This window comes from Typopeltis vanoorti, chromosome 14 (assembly GCF_054136105.1).
Source record: "Typopeltis vanoorti isolate ZY-2024b chromosome 14, IOZ_Tvanoo_1.0, whole genome shotgun sequence".
Lineage (NCBI taxonomy): Eukaryota > Metazoa > Arthropoda > Arachnida > Uropygi > Thelyphonidae > Typopeltis > Typopeltis vanoorti.
Window position 1 is genome coordinate 8767672 of NC_143562.1, and position 22970 is coordinate 8790641.

The 22970-nt window shown below is 35.2% G+C and overlaps 1 protein-coding gene across 1 annotated transcript; it reads left to right on the forward strand.

Moving 5' to 3' along the window:
* The first annotated feature begins 6504 nt into the window (after positions 1–6504).
* LOC150099175 (uncharacterized) lies at positions 6505–20474 on the forward strand. The gene is made up of 2 exons (XM_090404196.1): positions 6505–6616; positions 18748–20474. Exon 2 carries the CDS (start codon positions 18879–18881, stop codon positions 20346–20348), a length of 1470 nt encoding a protein of 489 aa, XP_090260322.1. The 5' UTR covers positions 6505–6616; positions 18748–18878; the 3' UTR covers positions 20349–20474.
* Positions 20475–22970: the final 2496 nt, after the last annotated feature.

Genomic DNA, 22970 nt, shown 5'->3' on the forward strand with positions numbered 1-22970 from the left:
ACACTTACGTATAATCTTATCTTTATTTTTATTTATTATATAAATAAAAATTTCTTGAAATTAATTAATTTCATGAAATTTGCAATTTCTATTTAATGGTGCGTTGAAATATAACTGTTAGCAAAGACACCTCTTTCCCATTGGGTTATAATAAAGTGACATTAATCACTGTATCCATTACTACTACAATAGTATACATTTAGTTTCATTGCAACGTTCGAGGTAATCAGTGTTAATATTCATGTTGAACAGAATTTATCAAAAACAACGTGTGTATGTGGTATTTTCACGTAGGAATTGCGGTGGATTGAAGAATTCTTATACTCCAGCAGACAAGGGTCTCCGTATTTCACAATTTCTCCTTTCCGCAATCAATACAGGAATAATGGAAAGATCACGTGTCGCGTACATTTTTACAAAGGAATCAGTATACTTGAGAGCAAATGGTAAGTATTGTATACCGCTTGAGTGAGCCTATTTTGCTCTATCGTAATGTGGGAAGTTAAACAATTGACAATTTACAATTGACATTTATGTCTTTAAGGGTGAAGCAAAATGCTTTTCATACTCCCTGCTATCTGTTGTGGTTACAGTGAGGGTAAAATTTACGAGCAGTTTGCTCACCCCGAATGGGCATGGAGATTATGCATCACTAAAGGAGGCTAATATAGCTTTTGGTCTTCTATATTTGAATATGTCCGTTGGATCGTATGCTGCAACTTGCTGAACCAAATTGTTGGGATGTGTGGACGTCTTTAGGAAAAACTTCGATGCTAAGGATTGTAGAAAAGAGAAAATATAGGGAATATTTGTGTCTCTATGGAGTTGATTGTTTCTAACATATCACAGGGCTTTCAGAATCATTCACAAGCACTTGTTCTGCACTCGCTGTATTTTGATAATGTTAGCATTAGAGGTGTGGCTCCAGGCCGGAGAGGCTTAGATGATTATAGGACGAATCGTCATCTGGTATAGTTGCAATTTGATTCTGTTGCTGAGCTTGCTATTTCTATTAATTAGCGGATAGATCTGAACTATGGCTTTAGATGCCTTTGTGCATGCAGACTTCATGTGTTGGTTGAAAGATAGCTTTTTGTCGAGAATTACACCCAGGTAATTTGTTTCTTTCTGCCAGGGAATTTTAGTATTGAATAGTAACACATCTCCTGCAGGAGACATTGGCCTTTTTGAGAAAAGAATGGCTGAGCTTTTTAGGGGGTTGACTTCCATTCTCCACTTGGAGAACCAACCCTCCAGCTTTAGAAGGTTTTCTTGAATCTTTCTGGTAATGAACTGGGGTCTGAGAGATCTGCATAGTATTGCTGTATCGTCCACATACAGGGCCAAAATGGAAGTCATCGGATTGTGTTGGATGTCTGACATGTATACAGAAAACAGCAATGGAGCCAGTAGAGTAGATCCTTGCGGCACTCCAGCAAAGATGTGGCGCTGGGACGATGGAGAACCGTTGATTGATTTTAACTTGCATTGAACTATTCTGAAGAAATGAATGGATTAGATGAACCATTTTTTGTGAGGTACCGGATGAGATAAGTTTGTATAGGAATCCAAAATGCCAGATTTTTTCAAATGCTTTGGATAGGTCTAGGAAAACAGCTCCTGTACACTGGCGCCAGTTGTAATTGGTGGTGATGTATTCGACAATTCTGTGGATTTGCTGGGTAGTACTATGGTGTTCCCGAAAACCAAACTGTTCTTTAGGGAGGATGTTTAGTTCATTTACTGAGGTTTGGAGTCGTGAGAGGATGACTTTCTCTGCAATCTTACCCAGATTGGAGATGAGATTGATTGGACGATAATTTCGCGGTAATTGTGGGTCTTTTGCCTGGCCCAGATAGAGTGATCAATAGCTGATATAATTCCTTACGTATAGGAATTACATCAGCCAGTTTCCAAGTGGAAGGAAAATAGTGAAGTCTTAAGATTGCATTTATTATACTTGTCAGGTGCACTACAGTTTTTCGAGGCAGCAGCTTGATCACCCTGTTTGAGATGCCGTCTGGTCCAGGAACTTTATTGTTCTTAAGTTTTTTAATAATATCATATAATTCAACAAGTGATGCAGGTGCAATATGGTCAGCACTGGTATCTGGGAGATTTAATGCATGCCTGACCTGTCTGTGGATTTTGTACAAGTGATTGAAATTTAAGTTGTTACAAGAAGGTTTGCACTGCTCCTCAAGATTCTTTAGTATGGCTTCTGCCTTATCTGCATCTGTGTGGACTAGGCCCTGGTTTGAGATTATGGGGGGATCTGTTTTTATTTTTGATGTTTCTCAGTAAATCCCAGATAGAGTGATCAATAGGTGAGATAGAGGCTAACCTTTTATCCCAAACTTGGTTTCTGTGAGTTTTAAGTGCATCTCTTACTGCTCCATTCAATCTATTAAGCACTGTCTTCTCCTGAGGAGCACGAGTGTTACGAAATCTCTTCCTAGCTCTGTTCTTCTCTCTGATCAGGTCCATAATATCCTCAGGTAAATGACCAGGCTTGGGAACAGGTATGTGGAAGGTTGCAACCGTTTAAGCAGACTTGCACAATTACAATCGCCCAATTGTAATTGTGCAATTCGCACAATTACAATTGGGCGAATTGCACAATTGTAATTGTGCAATTCGCCCATAACGAATGGGCGAATTGCACAATTACATTTAATGGTACAGAAAAAACTTAGCGATTGAAATCCCTAAGAACTAAAATTTCTGCCCGTCAGGCGTCTATAGCACACAAAAAATGCGAGTCAATTTTAGCCGAGTCTTAAAAATCTCAGTTAGAAAGTTTGACATTACAACAAAAAGAGCATCATATTTAATTCAAATGGAAAAGAAAAAATACGGACTTGATGTCGGGATAACTCTTCATTCACGTTACAATGCAGCCAAAATAATCAAACATATTGCATCAGAATTTAAAAAGAGACTGATATCAGAACTTACAGGTGCTGATCATAAAATTTCCATTTCAACAGATGAGCGAACAACATTAGGCAAGCATTCTGCTTTAATAGTCTATATTAAAAGTTTCATACATGGCAATGATGAAATTATATTTCTTGACTTAATTACTCTTGCAAATCAAAATGCTGAAACAATCACTAAGGAACTTCTTAAATGCCTTTGCTCATACGGTTTCACTGAGTATTACCTGAAGAGAAACCTGATTTGCTTTGAATGTCACGGTGCTAGTGTTAGTTGGTAGATCCTCTGGTGTTGGGAAATTGCTTCAGAATAAACTGCAACAACCCAATATTATCATTTGGCACTGTCTTAATCGTCATTCATTATCGTTTGGAGTTGGCTGTTCTTGACTGTATTGCTGACATGGATGCAAATAATCATTTCAGAAGTTTCATTGACCCTATTTATGCCTTATTTAGTCAATCACCAAAAATTATGACAGAGTTGCAATCAGCAGCTGTTTTGGAAGAATTGAAAACTTTTCTCTGCAGCTTGAAGAGAGAACTTGCACAGTAAGTCATGCAGACAAATTTATCAAAAGAACAATTCCGTATATAGGATCACTGAAGGAAAAGCCAGGAAAAAGGAAACGGAAGCCGAGAAAGCATCAGAGAGCATGAATTATCTTGAGATCTCTTTGACGAATAATAAAAGAATAATAAGTATTGATAGACTTCAATTCCTTACAAGTATTATTAATAATCTTGAAAGACGTGGCTTTACCACTGTTGCATCACATCGAAAAAGTAAAGATGGCAACCATGAAACTGAAAGTTATAACCAAATGTTGACTGACTTTGAAATTTTAAATCCAGACACATGGCCAAAAGATGAAAAAGAAAACTTACGATATGGCGAAGAAAATATTAGAACAATGTGCACAAGATTCCGACTTGAAAAATGTGCGATCCATTTTTAATGGATTTCGAGAGTATTTCGACGAAGGAGGGAAGATGATATCCGTTGTTTTGGCCCCTGTCAAATGCTGTTACGTAGCACGGCTGAGTGTGAACGAGGATTTAGTGCTATGAACGTTATAATTACAAAGTTATGCACAAAACTCTTAATGAAAAACGTTTCTGCTGCGATGTTTATCAAGCTTAATGGACCATCACTTTCCACATGGAATGCACTTCCTTACGTCAAGTCATGGCTAGTGCATCACCGCTCAGCTTTTTTAAAATTCCACGACCGCTTTGGAATTTTAAAAAAGCAAACTGGAGAAATTTTGCGGATGAAATTTTGTGGATACCAGGTATCCACCTGGTAGAGTTGCAGAGTACAAGAGATTTGTAGGAGAAATCATATCAACTGCGAAAAAATATATCCCTAGAGGTTACAGAAAAGATTATGTCCCTGAATGGAATGAAGAGAGTGAACATCTCTACAGAGAGTTCCTGAAAAGTGAAGATCCTGAAAGAGCAGATGAATTACTACATAGCCTGAACTCATCTCGAAAAACAAAATGGATTGATACGGTTGAAAACCTTGACTTCAAACGATCAAGTAGAAAAGCTTGGAATCTTCTCCAACAACTATCCACAACTAATCTACCTAAAAGAAAAAGCACAATTATCTCCCCTGAGAAAATAGCTAATCAAATCGTTAATATATCAAGGGCACCTAGGGACCGTGAACATACCAAGAAAGTTAAGAAAGAACTTAGAGTTTTAAAAATAAATGCCCCTGCTTTCTCACAATATGCCTCAATCTTCACTATAGATGAAGTAAAAGCCGTCATAAAAGATATCAAAGCAGGCAAGGCCCCAGGCTTTGACGGTTCCCATCCTGAATTTCTGATTAATAGTGGGCCAAATACTATAAAATGTCTCTGTGAATTTTTTTCTGATATATTATTGACTGGCCAACTACCTAGCCAGTTTAAGAAGTCAAAAATAGTTGCTATTCTTAAACCTGGAAAACCACCCCAGGAGACAAAAAGTTACAGTCCTATTGCTTTATTGAGTTGCACCTATAAAATGTTAGAGCGCCTTCTGTACAACAGATTGTCCACACCAATTATGCAACATGTCCCGATTGAGCAAGCTGGTTTTAGAGAAAAACGTGGTTGCTGTGATCAATTGCTCACTTTAACATCATACATAGAAGCTGGATTTCAGAAGCAAGATAAAACATCAGCTGTCTTCTTGGACCTAACAGAAGCCTATGATACAGTATGGCGTGAAGGCCTTATATACAAATTTCTTAGCATTGTCCCATGTAAACGGACTGCACACTTAATTTCCTCCATGCTCACTTAACGTTTCTTTCAAGTTATATTAGGAAATAAAATGTCCCGACAACGAAAACTTAATAATGGTCTTCCACAAGGGTCAGTATTGGCACCCTTACTTTATAACCTATACACATATGGTTTGCCTGCTACCATCTCATGCAAGTTCTGTTATGCTGATGACACTGTAATTGCTATTCGACACAAAAACATGAGTCAGGCTGAAGACGTACTTACAAAAGATCTGAAAATTATAGGTGAATATTATAAAAAATGGAGGCTCCAGCTCAATCCAGACAAAACAGAAGTATCGAGCTTTCACCTTAATAATCACATGGCAGATGTCACTTTACATATCTTCTTTGAAGGATGTTTACTACGACACAATAAGTTTCCAAAGTACTTGGGAGTTACCCTGGGCCGCAGGCTATCTTACAAGCAACACCTAACAAACGTTTCTGTTAAGTTAAGAACCCATAACAACATAATACAAAAACTAATAGGCACGACATGGGGAGCAACAGCCGATAATCTACGGATTATTGCTCTTGGTCTAGTTTTCTCTGTTGCCGAATATTGCTCACCAGTGTGGCTAAATAGCACACATGTTAAACTTGTTGATAGCCAACTAAATAATACAATGAGACTGATTTCTGACACAATTAAATCAACGCCCACACACTGGCTTCCAGCTCGTAGTAACATTGTTCCACCGAATCTGCGCAGGACTAAGGCTCTCTTACAGGAGTATAAGAAAATCTTGGAGAACACAGCCCTCCCAATACATTTAGATCTCCCAGACTTAAGTGTACGACGATTGAGATCAAGACATCCACCACTACAATTAGCCCAACTACTATTACATTCTAACTTTGACTTGAAGCAAAAGTGGCAAGAACAGTGGGAGAGAGAGACAGATGACATCACAAATTTTTCTCTCAATTAATTACAAGAAAGTTTTGATGCTTGCTCAAACCTCCCACGAAAATCCTGGACTCAGCTTAATAGAATACGAATTGGTCATGGTGTATGTGCGGGCATGCTTTTTAAATGGGGTAAACGACCATCCCCGCATTGTGATTGTGGAGCTCAGAGACAAACTGTGAACCATATTGTGACTCAGTGTTATCTCAGAGCATATTCAGGAGACAAATTGGACTTTTTAAGTGCTACACCCGAAGCTATGAACTATCTGACCAATATGGATGTAACCTTTTAATTTTATTGGTTTTTAAAATGACTTTTGACTTTTAATTTTATATGTGATTAAAGTGTATTGTACTGCATGTTTTGATATTCATGCCATACGAATAAATAAATACCGCTCAGCTGAAGATCGACAATCGCGACATGTAGCAGAGAAGAAAGACGAGAGCACGGAAATTTGGAAATTATTTTGACAAGGTAGGCCTAAATGTTAATAGTGTATTATTTATACTTTTAATTTTAATTGAAGTAACACCTAAATGACCATCAATGCGGGCTGTTGGATGATTAAAATTATTCCAATGAAAGAATTACATAATGGCATGGTGTAATTTTGCATAATAATAATAATAATAATTTTTATTTATGTACGGTACTGTCTGGGTTCTGGGATTAACCATGTGTTTAGGGTATTCCTTTGCCCACTGTTATTTATTTATTTATTTTTTTATTCTCTGTTAGTCTGACAGATTATCCCACTCACTTGAGCGGGGCCTTAACCGTACGATCTCTCGTTATTGTTATTGTGACGTCCACCACGTGGCCGTCACAATAATAATAATGCCGCACTTCGTGTGTGGATTTTTGTTTCCAAGGTAGAGGCACTATTTCTTTAGCACTACACCCCTGCTTATAACACTGAATAATAACTTTCTTATCTCTTCCCGTTAGTGTGTTCTTGAATAACCATGTAAGCCTTATTAGCTACCGACAAAGCGTGAAAAAGATATGTCTTCTATACTTAAACTCTTTCTCTTACCAACCTCACACCGCTGGCTTTGTTGATTTCCTGGACTACAGTTCCTTCAATGTGGTACAAAGCTTGGAATCTATTTCTCTCAAAATGCTTGCATAACTTTACATTTTTCCACATTAAACTGACACTCATTATCTTGTCCATACTGATAGGCTATTTAAATCATCCTACAAGCTGTTTTAATTGGCATTAATCAACTCTCACCCTATCCAATTTTGCATAACTGCAAACAACTGATATTTCCCTTAAAATTGTTTCTTATTTCTTATATGATTTCATTAAGTTGAACCAGTCACACACCCAGGGTGTGGGCCAAGGGACCTTGTCCCCTGCCCCAAAAGTAAAATGTTAAAAAAACACTAGAAAAATTTCCAAAATCTTTTCCTAATTAAAATTAGTTTTTTTTTTTTTAATTTATTTATGTTGTGTCGTGTCGTCTATTTCTAAACTACTTATGAATTAGCAGTCAGATAAGGTGGGAATACCCTATAGCGCTTTGGAATCAGGGCTGCTGTGAACTGAAGGCGAAGTGTTGCTTGGGTAGACCACGCTCTACTTCGTTTGCCCAAGCCAGGCCTGAGATCACTGCAGATACTCAGTCATATGTCGTATGCAATGCATAGTGTGTATTCTCAAATCGTCTACTCAACTTGGCCCACCTAAGATTAAATCTTGAGTGCTCGGCTCCTCCCCACCCCAAGATTAAATTCTGAGTGTGCCACTAATTTGAACAGTAGTGTTCAAAGACAGTTTTGCAGCACACTACTAGGGACTTGCCCTATCTAGGATTCTGCTCTTACTAGTGTATATGCTACTTTTTGGTATCCCCACATCAGCCATCCTCATATTCATTTTTCCAGATTCATATCCATTTGTTCTATTATCTTGTCCACTCTGACAGGCTATTTAAATTAAACAGGTGGTATTCTATCAGATATCTTTGCAAAATCCAGCATGTCAGCCTTCCCTTTGTCCAACTTAACTGTCACTGTAGTGTGAAACATTAGTAAATTATTAAAGCATGACCAACCTTTCATAAAGTGATGCTATCTGTCACAGAGTGCCATGTTTTTATCAACATATAGAATTCTCTCTTTAACCAACTGCAAGAGAACTTTTATTTATTCTTCAGATACCAATTGGTCTGTAATTTGCTACTGCAGTCTCAGAGCCTCCTTTATGTATAGGATTTTTTTTTCTCCTTCTTTCCACTTCCTTGGGATTCACCAGAGGTAAGACTTACATGCATTGCCAGTTCCCATGCATATTCCTGAAACATGCAAACTGATGTCCCATATAATCTCACTGCTGTATTTACATTACGATTCCTCAGTCTTCTAAATACTTTCAATTCATGAACCTCTAGTTTCACATTAGTTTCTGTCACATCGGTAATCTCACTTAGTTGATGTACAACTCAGGTATGTAGTCCTGCTTAATAATATTACTCATCCATCTTACTGCTAGTTGATTAAATCCATTGTATTTAGAGATAGTCTAATATTGCATCTACCAGACACACTGTGATCTAGATTTTGTGCACTGCTGAAATCTTCCCCTTGCAGGCTTTTGTGTCATGGCACTGCTTCAAGCATCCTCCTAAGCCTGTTATAATCACCTCTCTTATAGTTCCTATAGTTCCACACATACCCCTTCATGACTGAAAATCCTAACTTTTACAATTTCCTAAGTCAAGAAATGATCGGTATCCAGAATCAGAGGGTCACTCTAGTTATGAATAGTTTTTCTGATCCTGTGATGAGTTCCAATACTCTCATATTCCAAATACTCTTCATCTCATGCAGACTCATGTAATTATCTCTCAGTATTTATACAAATACCATTTCCTGTCTGCCATGTGATCTTTCCTCTTTCCAATCTGTCTTTATAACTTGTATTATAACTAAATATCCACAGCTCCTGACAGGATTTATTTTTCTCACAGTTCCACTTGTTCTTGTCAGATGTCATCTCCTTCCAGGAAGTTGACTACCATTAGTTTCCACCATGTACAGTTTTGTGCTTCTCTTTTGTATTCTTCATAGGACAAAAAGGTCCAGTCCTTAATATTTCTCATCCAATCTGTTCTTTGTCTTACTCTTCTTCTTTTTCCTTGCATCACTAGAAGTGTTTTTTGTAGGGATTCATGCCTTAGTATGTGACCAAGGTAGGTGGTTTTCCTTTTCTTAATGGTTTTCAACAGATTCCTATCTTCTCCAATCATCTCTAATATTTCTAAATTAGTTTTTTGGCAGTCCATGGGACGCTAAGAATTCTTCTAAGGATCCACATCTCAAAGGCTTTTAGTTTATTTTCACAGTATTTTGATATTGTTCAGGTTTCTGCTCCATATAGCAGTGTTGACCATACATAGCATTTGGAGTGCCTAATTCTTGTTTTTGTGTGAATTTCCCTTGAAGTCAGAATGTTTTCATGCTAATGAAGGTTGATCTAGCAATTTCTGTTCTTCTTAATATTTCCTTATCACACTTTCCATTCTCTGTAATTAGTTGATCCAAATATATATAACTCTCTACTTGATCTAAAATATTTCCTCTGATCTTAATGTTTATATTGAGTACTTTCCCTTTTTCTCTTGTTACCAGCAAGGTTTTAGTTTTTTTGAAGTTGAAATTAAGTCCATATTTTTCACTTTGCTTCAGCGTCTCTTTTAGTAGGTTTTGAAGATCTTTTTTTATTTTCAGCTAGCAGTACTGTATCATCTGCATATCTTAAGTTGTTTATATTCCTGCCTCCTATGCTGACTCCTTTAAATTCTTCTAATTGCTGGAAGATATTTTCAGTATAGAGGTTAAACAATATAGGAGAAAGAACACAGCCTTGTCTGATACCTTCTTTACTGGGAATTCCTCTGGGATTTCTCCTGATATTTTCATTCAGGCAGTTTGCTCCCAATATAGATTTATCTGTATTCTGGTATCTTTACCATCTACTCCTAAATTTCTGATTAGTTGTTCGTGTTGTATATTGTCAAAGGCCTTTGTGTAGTCAATGAATCATAAGTAGACTTCTTTCTGCTTCTCCAGATATCTTTCTATAATAGTTCTGATGTTGAAGAGTCCTTCTCTAGTTCCTTTATTTTCCCAAAAACCAGATTGTGTTTCATTAATTTCCATTTTGATTTTATGTTTATCTCTTTCTAGGATTATATGTAGCATAACTTTTGCTATCTGACTGATCAGACTAATTGTTCTGTACTCTTCACATTTGATTGTCTTTGATTTTTTAGGTATTGGTAGGAATGTTGAGTGCTTAAAATCTTTTGGCAGGTGTCCAGTTTCATATATTTTGTATACAGTTCCACTAACCAAGAGATAATAATCAAGTTCAACTTGATTGTAGCCTTGTTCTCCAGAACTAATACCAGTGCTATAGGTCATGACTTCAATGGAGACTTGTATGTTATGGGTTATGGGAAAATAATGGGTTAAAGTACAATCCTGGGGATTGTACTTTAACCCATTATTTTCCTTCTTAAATGTTACTCTGATTTACAAATCTTTTCATTGGCTTGTTGCTGATAGTACACACCATTCCTTGTTTTCATTTAAGAGCCATGCTGTTTTTGCAGATCAGTGTTTAAAAGAATAGTTGGGGAAGGAACTATTCCAAAGCCATTATTTTAGCCACTGATCTTCTTGCCTGGTGCACATGCAGATAATAACCAGATTTCTAGGCAAAATCCAATTTTGTTTCTCAGAATGCTTTCTTTCTCTCTATTGTTCAGTATTACTTTTCTTCACACAGTTGCTTTTATTCCTTTCTAATAGGCATTCTTCTTTTTAATCATGTTTTTAAATTTGTTTTTAGGTATTTTTATGAGTATTGTTCTTCTGTTGAGCTGGTGACAATCATTCCTTGACTCTCTTTTTAATACCCAGTTGGTCAGCTCCACAGCATGGAGGCAAGCCTATTTTCAGCTCATTCCAAGAAAAGAAGATAAAAGTTTGCCATCAGATTATTGCATGCTCTCACTTTGTTCTTTGCAAACATAATGAAGATTATTAGCTTCTTTACTTGTTGGAGTACTGAGTTAATTAGTGATCATCATAAAGATTATGAACACTGTAGATCTACAGATAACCAACATTATCCACCTACAGACTTTTTTCCCAAGACATGTATGAAGAAATTTGTGTAATTTCTCATATTTGTAGATTTAGGGACTCAAAAACACACGTGTTAAACAGATTATTTTATTAATTACAAATAAAATAAACTTGACTTTTCGACCTCTATATCGAGGTCATCATCAGAAGAATACAACTGTATGTAGAACCAAGCTACATGCTCATGCTTTCTATATCAGTAAGCTAAATCTACGCAGTTAATAAATCTTTTTTCTAGCCTGGGGAAGGAAGCACAAAGGGTGACAAAAGAAAATGTTATGGAGAATTTACAAGGAGAAAGGCGATTAGTACACCCACAAGCAGTACAAGGCTCAAGCTAGGAAGGTTACCAGTGTTGGATTCTGATAATATAGAGATTTAAGTAATTATTATTTGCTTCAGAGTCCAACATGATCTTCCATCACAAAGGCTAGACTTGTAAATATTATTTAATGTAAACAACTTATTTTACAATTTAATATTTATATAACTACCTTTAATTTTATCTAATATTTAATTAATTAATCAAAGATATATGTATTAATAATGAAAAGACTGTATTAAATATTATTAATTAAGCTATTTTATTTATTACTATATTAATATTATAAGAACTTGTATTTGATAATTTAACTGCGCATTAATTAAAATGTAAATATTATCTATTTATTCCTATTTGTAGAAGTTTAACATTATGCAATAGCTCAATTTTATTATGTTTTGTTTTGTTGTCATGGGTATGTAAGTGAGCGAGTGAGAGTTTGGAACAGTGCGTGAGGAGAATGTTGAAAGTTTATTGAAAAGAGTTTTAGTTAAAGAGATCACGTGAACAATTTAGGTGGGAAGAACGGATATATAAGCAAGGAACGCTGAAAATATTGAGAGAAGGTAAAAGAGAAGGAGATAGATAGGAAACATAGAGAGAGAGAGAATTGGCGTTCCTTTGGAATTGGAGTATTCAGCATTCGGGGAATCAGAGTGCGATATTAGAGAGTCGGCAAGTCACTCAAGCAGCTAATTTAAGTCTACTAGTCGAGAAGCAGTTAGCTAATAAGTTGTAGAATAACAATTATAGCTATGAAAAGCAGCTGAGAGACTATTAAATAGACCGGCGATACTTGAGTTGAGATTTAATTTCAGCGCCGACCTTTCAAGGACATACGGAACCTTGAAGCAAAGTACGAAGTTACTAGAGAATAGTAGAGGCTGTAAAGTTGAAGTTTACCGTTAGCTGTGTTTAGAATTATAGTGCCTAAAGAATTAATTGAATGCCGGAGGAATGAACAACTGTGCATATAAAACTTCAAGTTAAGGAATTATTGTTTTACCTTAATTCATGAGTGATCAGTAGTGCTTCATGCAAGAACGTTTGTTTATGTGTATTGCGACTGATGATTAATTCAGTTTATTATAATAAATCTTCTTAGAAGATTTATTATAATAAAGAAAATTTATTTTAATAACTGTATGCAGTTTAAAATGTTTACGGTTATAAAAAGTATTTGTGTGTAAGTTGATGAAGAAAGAAGATTATCGGTAAGATTATTCCAACCATTAATATTCCTATACAGAGAAGTGTGCGAGTTTCATCCTAGAATTTCCCTATACTAACAGTAACTATTGCGGAGAATTAGCTGAAGTGTAAAATTAAAGATGTTTGTTTGTGAAGAGGTATTACTGCAATTTTTATTGTATTTTGGAATTTAAGGAACTGTGAGAAGACTGTATTATAGAGATAACAGATTTATCTTTGTCTGAGTCTGTATGATTGAACTTATCAGAGAAGCTAAAATGTTTGTGATATCTTAATTACTGATTTGAATTTGAGTGTAAAATTTGTGATTCTAAAATTAAATGTTTTTGTTAATCAAGGTTGTATTTTGCCTGAATCTCTTTTACTGCACCGTTCATAAAATATTCGAACTAAAGCAGGTAAATTAAGTAAGTTAAATATACTCGGCCAGTATATATAATAATAACATTTAAAGGAAGGGTAGTTGAGAGTTGGTTTATCTTCAATTCTTGAACTAATTCAGATATAAAGTGGCGCAGTCTTTAAATATAAATTTTCTTTATATTTGAATTAGAAATCAACTTACAACTTATCAATTAGTTAAGAACATCGTAATAGTAATCATGTCGGATCCAAGGTATAGATTGAGAAAAAGTAGGATCCAACACCAGCATAATAAAAAAAAAAGCCAAATCAGATTATGAGATCAAGGAGATTTTAAACAACTGGCTCACTAAAAAATTAAATTAATGAAAGCGATGTTTGTTGAAAATTAATATTCCTGTAAAATTGCTTGCAGAGAAAATCTGTACACAGCTGCTAGCCAAGGAGATCGAGGGTAATCCAAGAGAGTTCTTCCACTATGTGGCAAATAAAAGGAAGAATGACTGGAAGGATAACCTTAGTGGGTGCTGATGGTATTGAGGTGACCAGTTCAGATGTACTAGTAGAGTTACTGAGTGATCCCTTTTCAAAAGTCTATCACCCAAGTGAGGATATCTCTCTACCTGTTGCAATAACTAATGTGATAATTGAAGTTAATAAGTCAGAGGTACTCAGTATATTGCCGAATTTAAATGCAAACACTGCTGTCGGTTTAGATGGAATATCAGCTCTGGTGTTGCATGAATGTACAAAGGAATTCTGAACGCCCCTTACTTGGTTATTTAACTGAAGTTTGGACTCTGCTCCCTATGGAGTGGAAGGAAGGCAAAGTGGTTCCTTTGAATAAAGGTGGCTCTAAGACTGCGGTAGTTAATTACAGACCAATCACCTTCTCGGAAGTGGTTGTAAAAGTATTGGAAAAGTTGGTTAAGGACATAATTCAAGAATGGGTGGATCAGAATATGATACTCTATAGGGGTCAACATGGTTTTGTTAAAGGTCAATCCTACTTTACAATTTATTAACTTTTTATAATAGAATGACATCTGAGTTGGACAAGGGGAATGGCTACACAGTGATACTTCTGGATTTTGCTAAGGCTTTTTCACAGGATACCCCATGGAATACTGTTACACAAATTAGAGCAGATGGGGATGGATACTAAACCTGCGAATTGGATAAGGGAATGGCGCATGGAGAGATACCAGAAAATAGTGTATGGTGGAGCAGAGTCCAGGATGAGGTAGGTGACTAGTAGTGTGGCTCTGTGCTTGGGCCATTATTGTTTAATTTGTATATAAATGATATAGGAAAGGACTTGAAGGAAGATATTCAGTTGTTTGCTGATGATACAAAGTTGGGCAGTGCAATAAAAAATCACGCTGATGTTCAGAGTTTGCAGTATGATTTAAATAAGCTGGGAAAATGGGCAAAAGTAATGGATGTGAGTTCAATGTGGGAAAGTGTAAAGTTGTGCATTTTGGGATTAAAAGATTACCAGTTGTGTACCACATTGATGGAATGGTAATCCAAGACATTGATGAGGTGTCCAAGATAGCACATAGGATTACTTGGTATTGAAGAACACAGTAACATCCACAGATAAAGAGGTTATTATTCCTGTTTAGAAGGTGTTGATACTTCCACATTTGGATTACTGTGCTGAAGTCTGGTCACCTGGATTCCTTGAAGATGAGGAGGTTTTGGAGAGGGTTCAGAGGAGAGTGACTAAGTTGGTGGGTGATGTAAAAAATGCTCCCTACATTGATAGATTCAGAGCTTGGTTGATATGTGGAAGAGAGCGATTATAATAGAAACATTTAAATTACTAAAAGATTTTTATAAGATTGATGCAGGGGAAATATTTCAGCTGTGTGATAGTGATGGAAGAACAAGAGGTCATCCCTTGAAATTAAGGAAAAGTGTGGTTAACAAGGGTGTGAGAACTAGATTTTTTACCTGGTGGGTGATGAATGAGTGGAATGCATTGCCTGACTCAGTTGTGAGTGCTTCGTCAGTAAATGAGTTCAAGAATAGGTATGATAGATATTTTTTGATAGTTTGGGTCTTCTGACTCCATGGAGATTCCCATATTATAATAATAATAATAACTGCTGGCATTGTTTAATTAAATGGGTAATATTTTAGATATTGTTTTTTGTGTATTAATTTTCTCATAATCAACTAAGGTCATCTGTATTTCTTTTGAAATTCTCTTCTTTTTTTCGATATTAGAATAAAAATTGAAGCTATGCAATATCGACCTTCAGAAATTCATTTTGCTGTTCTAGTTTTTTGCACTCTACAATAAAGTTTAGTTTCTCTTTTAATATTTCAGAATATACTTTGTACCTGCATTTAGCTGACTAATTCCCCAATAGCTATTGCAATTATCTTTATTTACGTTTTTACAAATTGCAATAATCGGTGCTTTTTTCCATGAGTTCTTTGTCTGTAAATGAATTCAAGAAGATATATGATAGATGTTATTTTGATAGTTTGGGTGTCCCATGATGAGTCTACTGACCATGGAGATACCTGTAATAATAATAAATGCACTTCCCATTCCTGGCTCTATCTTCAGTGTTACCATATACAAGCTTATTGCCCAAATGCCACTAGCCATTGTAGATTGAAGGGTTTGCCACTCTGAAGTTTATAGCCATTGTCATTTTAACAGTTTGCTTACATGAGGTGGCTCAGACACACCACTGGCTGGTACTATCCTTTTATCTTTTTAATTAGCTAGCCACCTTTTTTCTCTTGTCATTCACTGCATGTGGGTGACATTCTCTCTTTAGATTTCTCTATCAATACTGGATTCCACATGGACTGTTGGAGCACTCTTGCATTGGTAGAGTTTAATGTACTGTTCCATTGTATGCATCAACCGTCTTTCCTGAGTAGCAGAACATATCTGCTACACTTAATGAAATTTTGCTGAATATATGGCATGTTTGTTTGGTTGTTTTGGATTTATGTCCAATGCAATACATAATATAAGGCCATGCATTGGTACTTATAGTTGGTTTATTCTGTTTTTTTTTTTTTTGGGGAATGAAAAAAAAAAAATTGTGTTTCAGGGATGAAAAATCCCACCATCTCTGTAACACTCACCAGTTCATCTTCAGTTTAAAAGCATTTATGAAGATTCCTTGTATCTTTGGCAGGATTTGACCTTGGGTCTCTCCAAATATGACGTGTTCAATTGCATATCTTTTCCTATGAAATAGCCCTTTTTTTACATGGAAAAATTTCAGTTTTAATTTATTTTCAACTGACATTCTTGTAATAAAATTTTATTACTGCTGGAAGCCCCAAAAATATACCTTTTTAATATTTCATTGATGGATTTTAGCATGATTTCTATGCATTAATAATGTGTGTGGACAGAACAGTACAATAAATGGAATATTAAAAAACATTTTAAAAATTATAATAGAAAAGCAATGTTTTCAGCATAATCAGTAAGTGGGTTTTGAAATGATTTTATTTAGCCCATGAATAGTGATGGAGGTTGCCATCTGTGAATTGAAGAGGTGCAATCAGTTTTCACCCTACTGGACATAGGGATCAAATGTATCAAAAATATACACTTCATATTCATATAATTTTTTTTCTATAATATTATTATTATTATTATTATTACGGGCAACTCCAGGGAGTCATTAGACTCATCGAGGGAGGCCCCAAATCATTTTCATCACAACTATTCGACATTCATACAGTATCTATCATACCTCGCCTTAAACTCATTCACTGTCACAGCATCCACCACAGACTCAGGGAGCGCATTCCACTCATTCACTACTCTAAAAGTAAAGAACCCAGCTCTAACACCTTTACTAACCACACTTTTGCCCAGTTTCCATGGATGTCCCCTAGTCCTCCCACAACCAGCCCTGTTCTCAAAAATATCTTCTGAATTAATTTTATATCCAAAGGTTATATTGACTTAAATTGATCCATGTAGTTATGAATGTATATACATGTTCTGGGTGGTACACGGGTTAATAAAATTTATATTTTATTTGGTGTATGTGGAATTATAATGCAAGTGATCATAATAAACTGAGAAAATGCATTTCCAAAAAATCAGCATGCATGGAAAATTGTCATAGAGTATATGACAGTAGTTACATGAAGAATAAATTGCACGGGAGTTAAATGGATGAATAAAACTAAGCAGGAGCTGTATAAAAAGAAATTTTTCTCTATCTATTAATGGGATAACGGTGATAACTAGACTCAAGCAGTACAAAAGAAAGTAGGCCAATAAAGTGAGCTATGTGGATGAGTTAGAGATATTAAAGCAATTGGATGTCTAAGTTTAGAAGTAATGATCTAGGTTAATTCCCCTAATCGTGTTGTTCAACTTGCACTTAACATTAGCAAGATTTCTATTTTCTGTAAGGAATCCAAGAAATTCTGTTATATAGAAATGAAGGTAGGGCTAATGCAACTAATTATAGACTAATTATTAAAGTAATTATTAAGATACTAAGACTGATGAGGGTCTGTATCCACAAGTAGTAGATGGCACTCTGATCTGCTGTAGAGATAGCGTTGCTTTCTTTAAAGTAGGTCTTGCTTTAACAATCTGTTCATGTTCTATAATGGAGTAAGAGTTCATGTATAGATATACTGTACTTCTGGATTTTAATATTAGTATTACTTCCACACTTCTGTGGAATCGGAAGACTCAGTCTGGCATTTTAGCAAAATATTTGCTAGAATTCCACATGAATCATTGTTATACAAACTCAGAGGAATTGAAATGCAAAATAGGCTTGTTTCATGAATAGTAGAATAGATACACATAAATCATGATACACATAATTTATGTGTATCATGATACTGAATTAACAAAATCAGAATAACCTCTTATACAACAGTTAATTAACTTAATGCTACCATAAAATTCTGTCTTTTATTTGTCATAAGAATTCAAGAGATATCATCATTATCAAATTCCTGCCATGTACCCTCAAGGGGTGTACAGGATATGATAGTACTACATGAAAATTTTTTATGAGATATTATTATTATAAAAATTAAGTGGATAATAGATCCAGCATTATTTCAAAGCCAGATGTAGAAACTATTAAAATTTCATAATAATAAGTTGGCCAGAGAGCTTACGGAAACATACCTGAAGCAATTACAAATGGCCCACTTTATAAAACATGAATGCTATCCAGGAAGAATTCACTTTTTATTTGGTACATTTTTTGATAAAGTTTCACTGGCCTGACAGCTGTTTTGAACTAGTTGGTTCTCTTCAGAGACCAGGCAGAAACCTTAAGAGAGCAAAAAGTCTCTTTCGATAATATGGAACTTGATTTTTATAATTTTTGTATCACTGAAATGAAGGTTTTTTGACTCTTTATTTTAATGATTCTATTTATTATATTTCCCTATTATTACTATTATTATAAAACATCACAATAAAGTATAACTAAATATATTCACTGTGAGCATGTTTTTTCTAATTGTAACATGTGTAAACATTAAAGTGTATATTATTTTTTTTCTTTCTTTTCAGCTGACATATAAGAAAGAAATTCTAGCCGGTTCTTGTTCTAATTTATTGATATCTAAACATGATGGAAATGTAGTATGAAGAAATCTTTGGCAAGCGGTTTAATCGAAAACTAAATTTCAAACCCTGAGGAAATGAAAGAGTTTGGAATATTTCATGATAATGAGGAACAATTTACACTTCAAGCATCACCAAATACACTTGAATGCTTGGATTCAGTGAAGCAACCTGATGTATTTTCCACTCTTAGAAAAGTTATAATCTGTGAAATGTGTGGGAAATCATTTTCACATTCTGGTGCTTTTAATGTGCACACAATCATCCATACTAAAGAAAAACCTTTTTCATGTCAAACATGTGGTAAATCATTTTCGCAAAATTCGAACCTTAAAAGGCACCAGAGAATTCACTCTAATGAAAAACCTGTTAAATGTAAAACTTCTGGTCAATCATTTACACGAGCAAATAGTCTTAAAGCGCACATGACCTTTCACATCAATGAGAAACCATTTATTTGTGAAATGTGTGGGAAAACATTTTTACATTCTGGTGCACTTAATGATCATGCAAGAATTCACACTAAAGAAAAATCTTTTACTTGTAATACTTGTGACAAGTCATTTACACAGCATTCCAGGCTTAAAACACATAAAAGAATACATACAAATGAAAAACCCTTTAAGTGTGAATTTTGTGATAAATCATTTAAACAATCAGGACATCTTAAAATACATGTAAGATATCACACCAATGAGAAACCATTTATGTGTGACAATTGTGGTAAATCATTTTCTAATCATTTTGTTCTTAAAGCACATCTTAAATTTCATAATAATGAGAATCCATTTATATGTGAAATATGTGGTAGAGCATGTTCAAATATGTCTCATCTCAACACACATAGACGAGTTCACACGCGTGAAAAACCGTTTAAATGTAAAACTTGTGATAAATCATTTTCAAAGTCCGGATCGCTTACAAGACATACAAGAATTCACACTAAAGAGAAACCGTATCTTTGTGAAACTTGTGGCAACTCATTTTCTGATTCCTCTTCTCTTCGAAAACACATACGAGTTCATACTTTGGAGAAACCATTCACTTGTGAGACTTGTGGTAACTCATTTTCTGAATCCTCTACTCTTCGAAAACACATACGAGTTCATACTTCGGAGAAACCATTCACTTGTGAAACTTGTGGTAAATCATTTGCACGTTCTTCCGATTGTAAAAGACACTCAGTTCTTCACTCTAACACAAGACCAAGACTTTTTGAATGTGAAACTTGTGGTAAATCATTTGTATATTCTGCTGATCTTAAAAGACACTTAGTTCTTCACTCTAACATCAAACCTTTTACTTGTGAAACTTGTGGTAAATCATTTGTATATTCTTCTGATCTTAAAAGACACTCAGTTCTTCACTCTAACGTAAAACCTTTTGTTTGTGAAGCTTGTGGTAAAGCATTTAACCAGAATGCACACCTTAAAAGACACCAAAGAATTCATGCCAATGAGAAACCTTTTACCTGTGAAACATGTGGTGAATCATTTTCAGGACTTTCCCATCTTGAAAGACATCTAATGCTTCATATAAACGAGTGACCTTTTGTTTATTAAAATTGTTAATAAGATTTGTTGAATCAGTGTCTTAACAAAGTACAGGATAAATTCTGTACATTACAAACTCTTTTTACCTGTTTTATTTGTGATAAAATTATTCCCTAACTTCTTGTCTTGATATTCATATAGGATTTTGAGAGAATTTTTTGATTTATTGAGCAAATATGAATTATTTCTAGAAATTTATATATACTTTAAAATATTTACAATAATATGAAATTGTTTTTAAAGAATACTCAAGGAAATCATTAATGCATATGACATTTATCATTGTGTCTTTTCATTTGGAAGATTGGGGATACTCATTATAATATTAATGATATTCTGACACTTGTAAGAATTTGGATTGGTTTGAAATCACCGGTAATAATTATTTCAAATCATCCTCAAAACTTGTTTAAAAATGATAACTTTATGAAATTGAACTTTTAAAAAAGTTATGTCTTTTAAATGTTGGCAGTGTAAATTAAAATATATTCACTTCACACTAATGATGAATGATTTTTATTGTAAACTTCATGTGCATTGGGCTCAAAGACCAGGAAAGCATATCTTGCTTTTCTGTTGTGAAAATTAATGATGTGAGACTATTAGAACACAAAAGTGTAGGATGAAAGAAATGAATTGTAGTGGCTGGAACAAATGATTTAAAAGGAGAAAAGTATGGCATGAGAGAAGACTTGAAAGAATTACTGGACGTAGCAAAAGAAAAGAGCAAGAGAGTTAAGATAGCGAGTCTTTTGCCACTGTATGACAGAATAAAGTTGGAAAGAAGGGCCATAATAGTGAATGACTCTATATGTAGGTTATGCAGGAGGATTAGTATGGAGTTTATGGATGTATGGAGTGAGTTTGACAGGTGAAAGGACTTATACAAGAAGGGATGGTTTGCATTTGAATGGATTTGGTGTTTGGAGACTGGAAAAATTATTGAATGAAGTGAGAGTGAATGTGCTGAATCAGGGAAAGTGGAGCTTTTGGAAGGGGGGGACCTGTTGAGTGGATATGCAGATACTAATGAGGCAGTTGGGTGTAAGAATGTGTATAATATGCCTGAGTTAGTACTGGTGGTAACAAACCAGAATGGAATAGTTAGTATAAGGCTTCAAGATAAGGGTAGGCCTAGAAGGCTTTTGCACTTTATGTACACTAATGGCAGGAGCATTAGGAATGAGCAGTTGGAATTTTGGGCCTTGGTTGGCTCATCCTAGCTGAAGGTTATTAGCATTAGTGAGACATGGCTAACAGTAGCTGATATAGTTAGTGGGTTAGAATGTAAAGGGTATAGTGTGCTCAGGAAGGATAGAAAGAAAAAATAGAGGGAGGAGTGTTTTTGATGATACCTGATGAACTGCAACCAAAGAGAATAGAAGTTTGACTTCAGGACAGCGAAAATAGCACATTTAAGGCTATCTGGTTTGAGATTGAGGCTAGCAGAACAAACTATATATTTGGGTGGTGCTACAGACCAGGGAGTGGAATAGATGATGGAGATAGTAGTATGCATCAGCAAATAGACTGAATGAGTGGAGGATAGGTAATTATTATGGGGGGTTTCAACTATGGTAACATTGATTGGAAGGAGGAGAGGATATATCGGAGGAAGGAAATGGATTTTATGCAGTTACCAAGGGATAATTACCTGAGACGATGTAATGGAATATACTAGTGGTTCGAGAATGATTGATTTAGTAATTGCATCTGAGAATTTGTCCATAACAAATATAATGTTGTCACCAATTGTTCAGACTGATCATATGGTCTTGACCAGGGAGGTGGCTAAATGTGTGGAATTTTCAGTTAACACAGTAAATGTGGCATTACCGGACTGGTAAGTATGACAAGCTTAGGAGATTGCTTCAGATAGTACTATGGCATGTAAAACTGCAATGGCTGAATATTGATAATGCATTGGAAGTGCTAAATGAGTGTTTGATGGAAGTAATGGTAGACTGCATTCCTAAAATCAGGAGAGTAAATCAAGTGGAAGTTAAATGGATGAATAACACCATTAACCATGCTACCAGTCAAGATGTCTACAGACGTGAAGGTTATCATGGATGCGAAGTAAGTGCATATTAAAATTGTAATACCATTGATATTACATTGAAATATATGATGGATACGAAGCACATGAGGATGTGTATTTGATCCATAATGGCTGGTAAGGTGGTTAAGCTGGAGCTGCAGAAAAACAAACAACTGTGGAGGGAATTTAAGGAGAAAGTGACCCGCATGTACGTGAACAGTACAAGGCGCAGGCAACACAGTAACTAGTGTGGTAAGAAAAACAAAAGCAGATTATGAAAGGAAGTTAGAAATGCAGGCTGAAGAGAATCCCAAACAGTTCTTTTGATATGCTGCAAGTAAAAGAAAAATAAATATACAGCAGAGTACTTTTAAGCAATGCCGATGGTAGGAAGGTAACTGAATTGGTCTAAATAGTAGAATTACTAAGTGAACACTTTGCAAAAGTATATCATCCAGGCAGTAATGTTGCAGAAATGAGGGAATCGATGGCTTATATGGGAACTTAGATGAAAGAAATGGAGGTGAGTAGCATATTACAGGTGAATATCTGTGGGATTGTATGGCATACCAGCT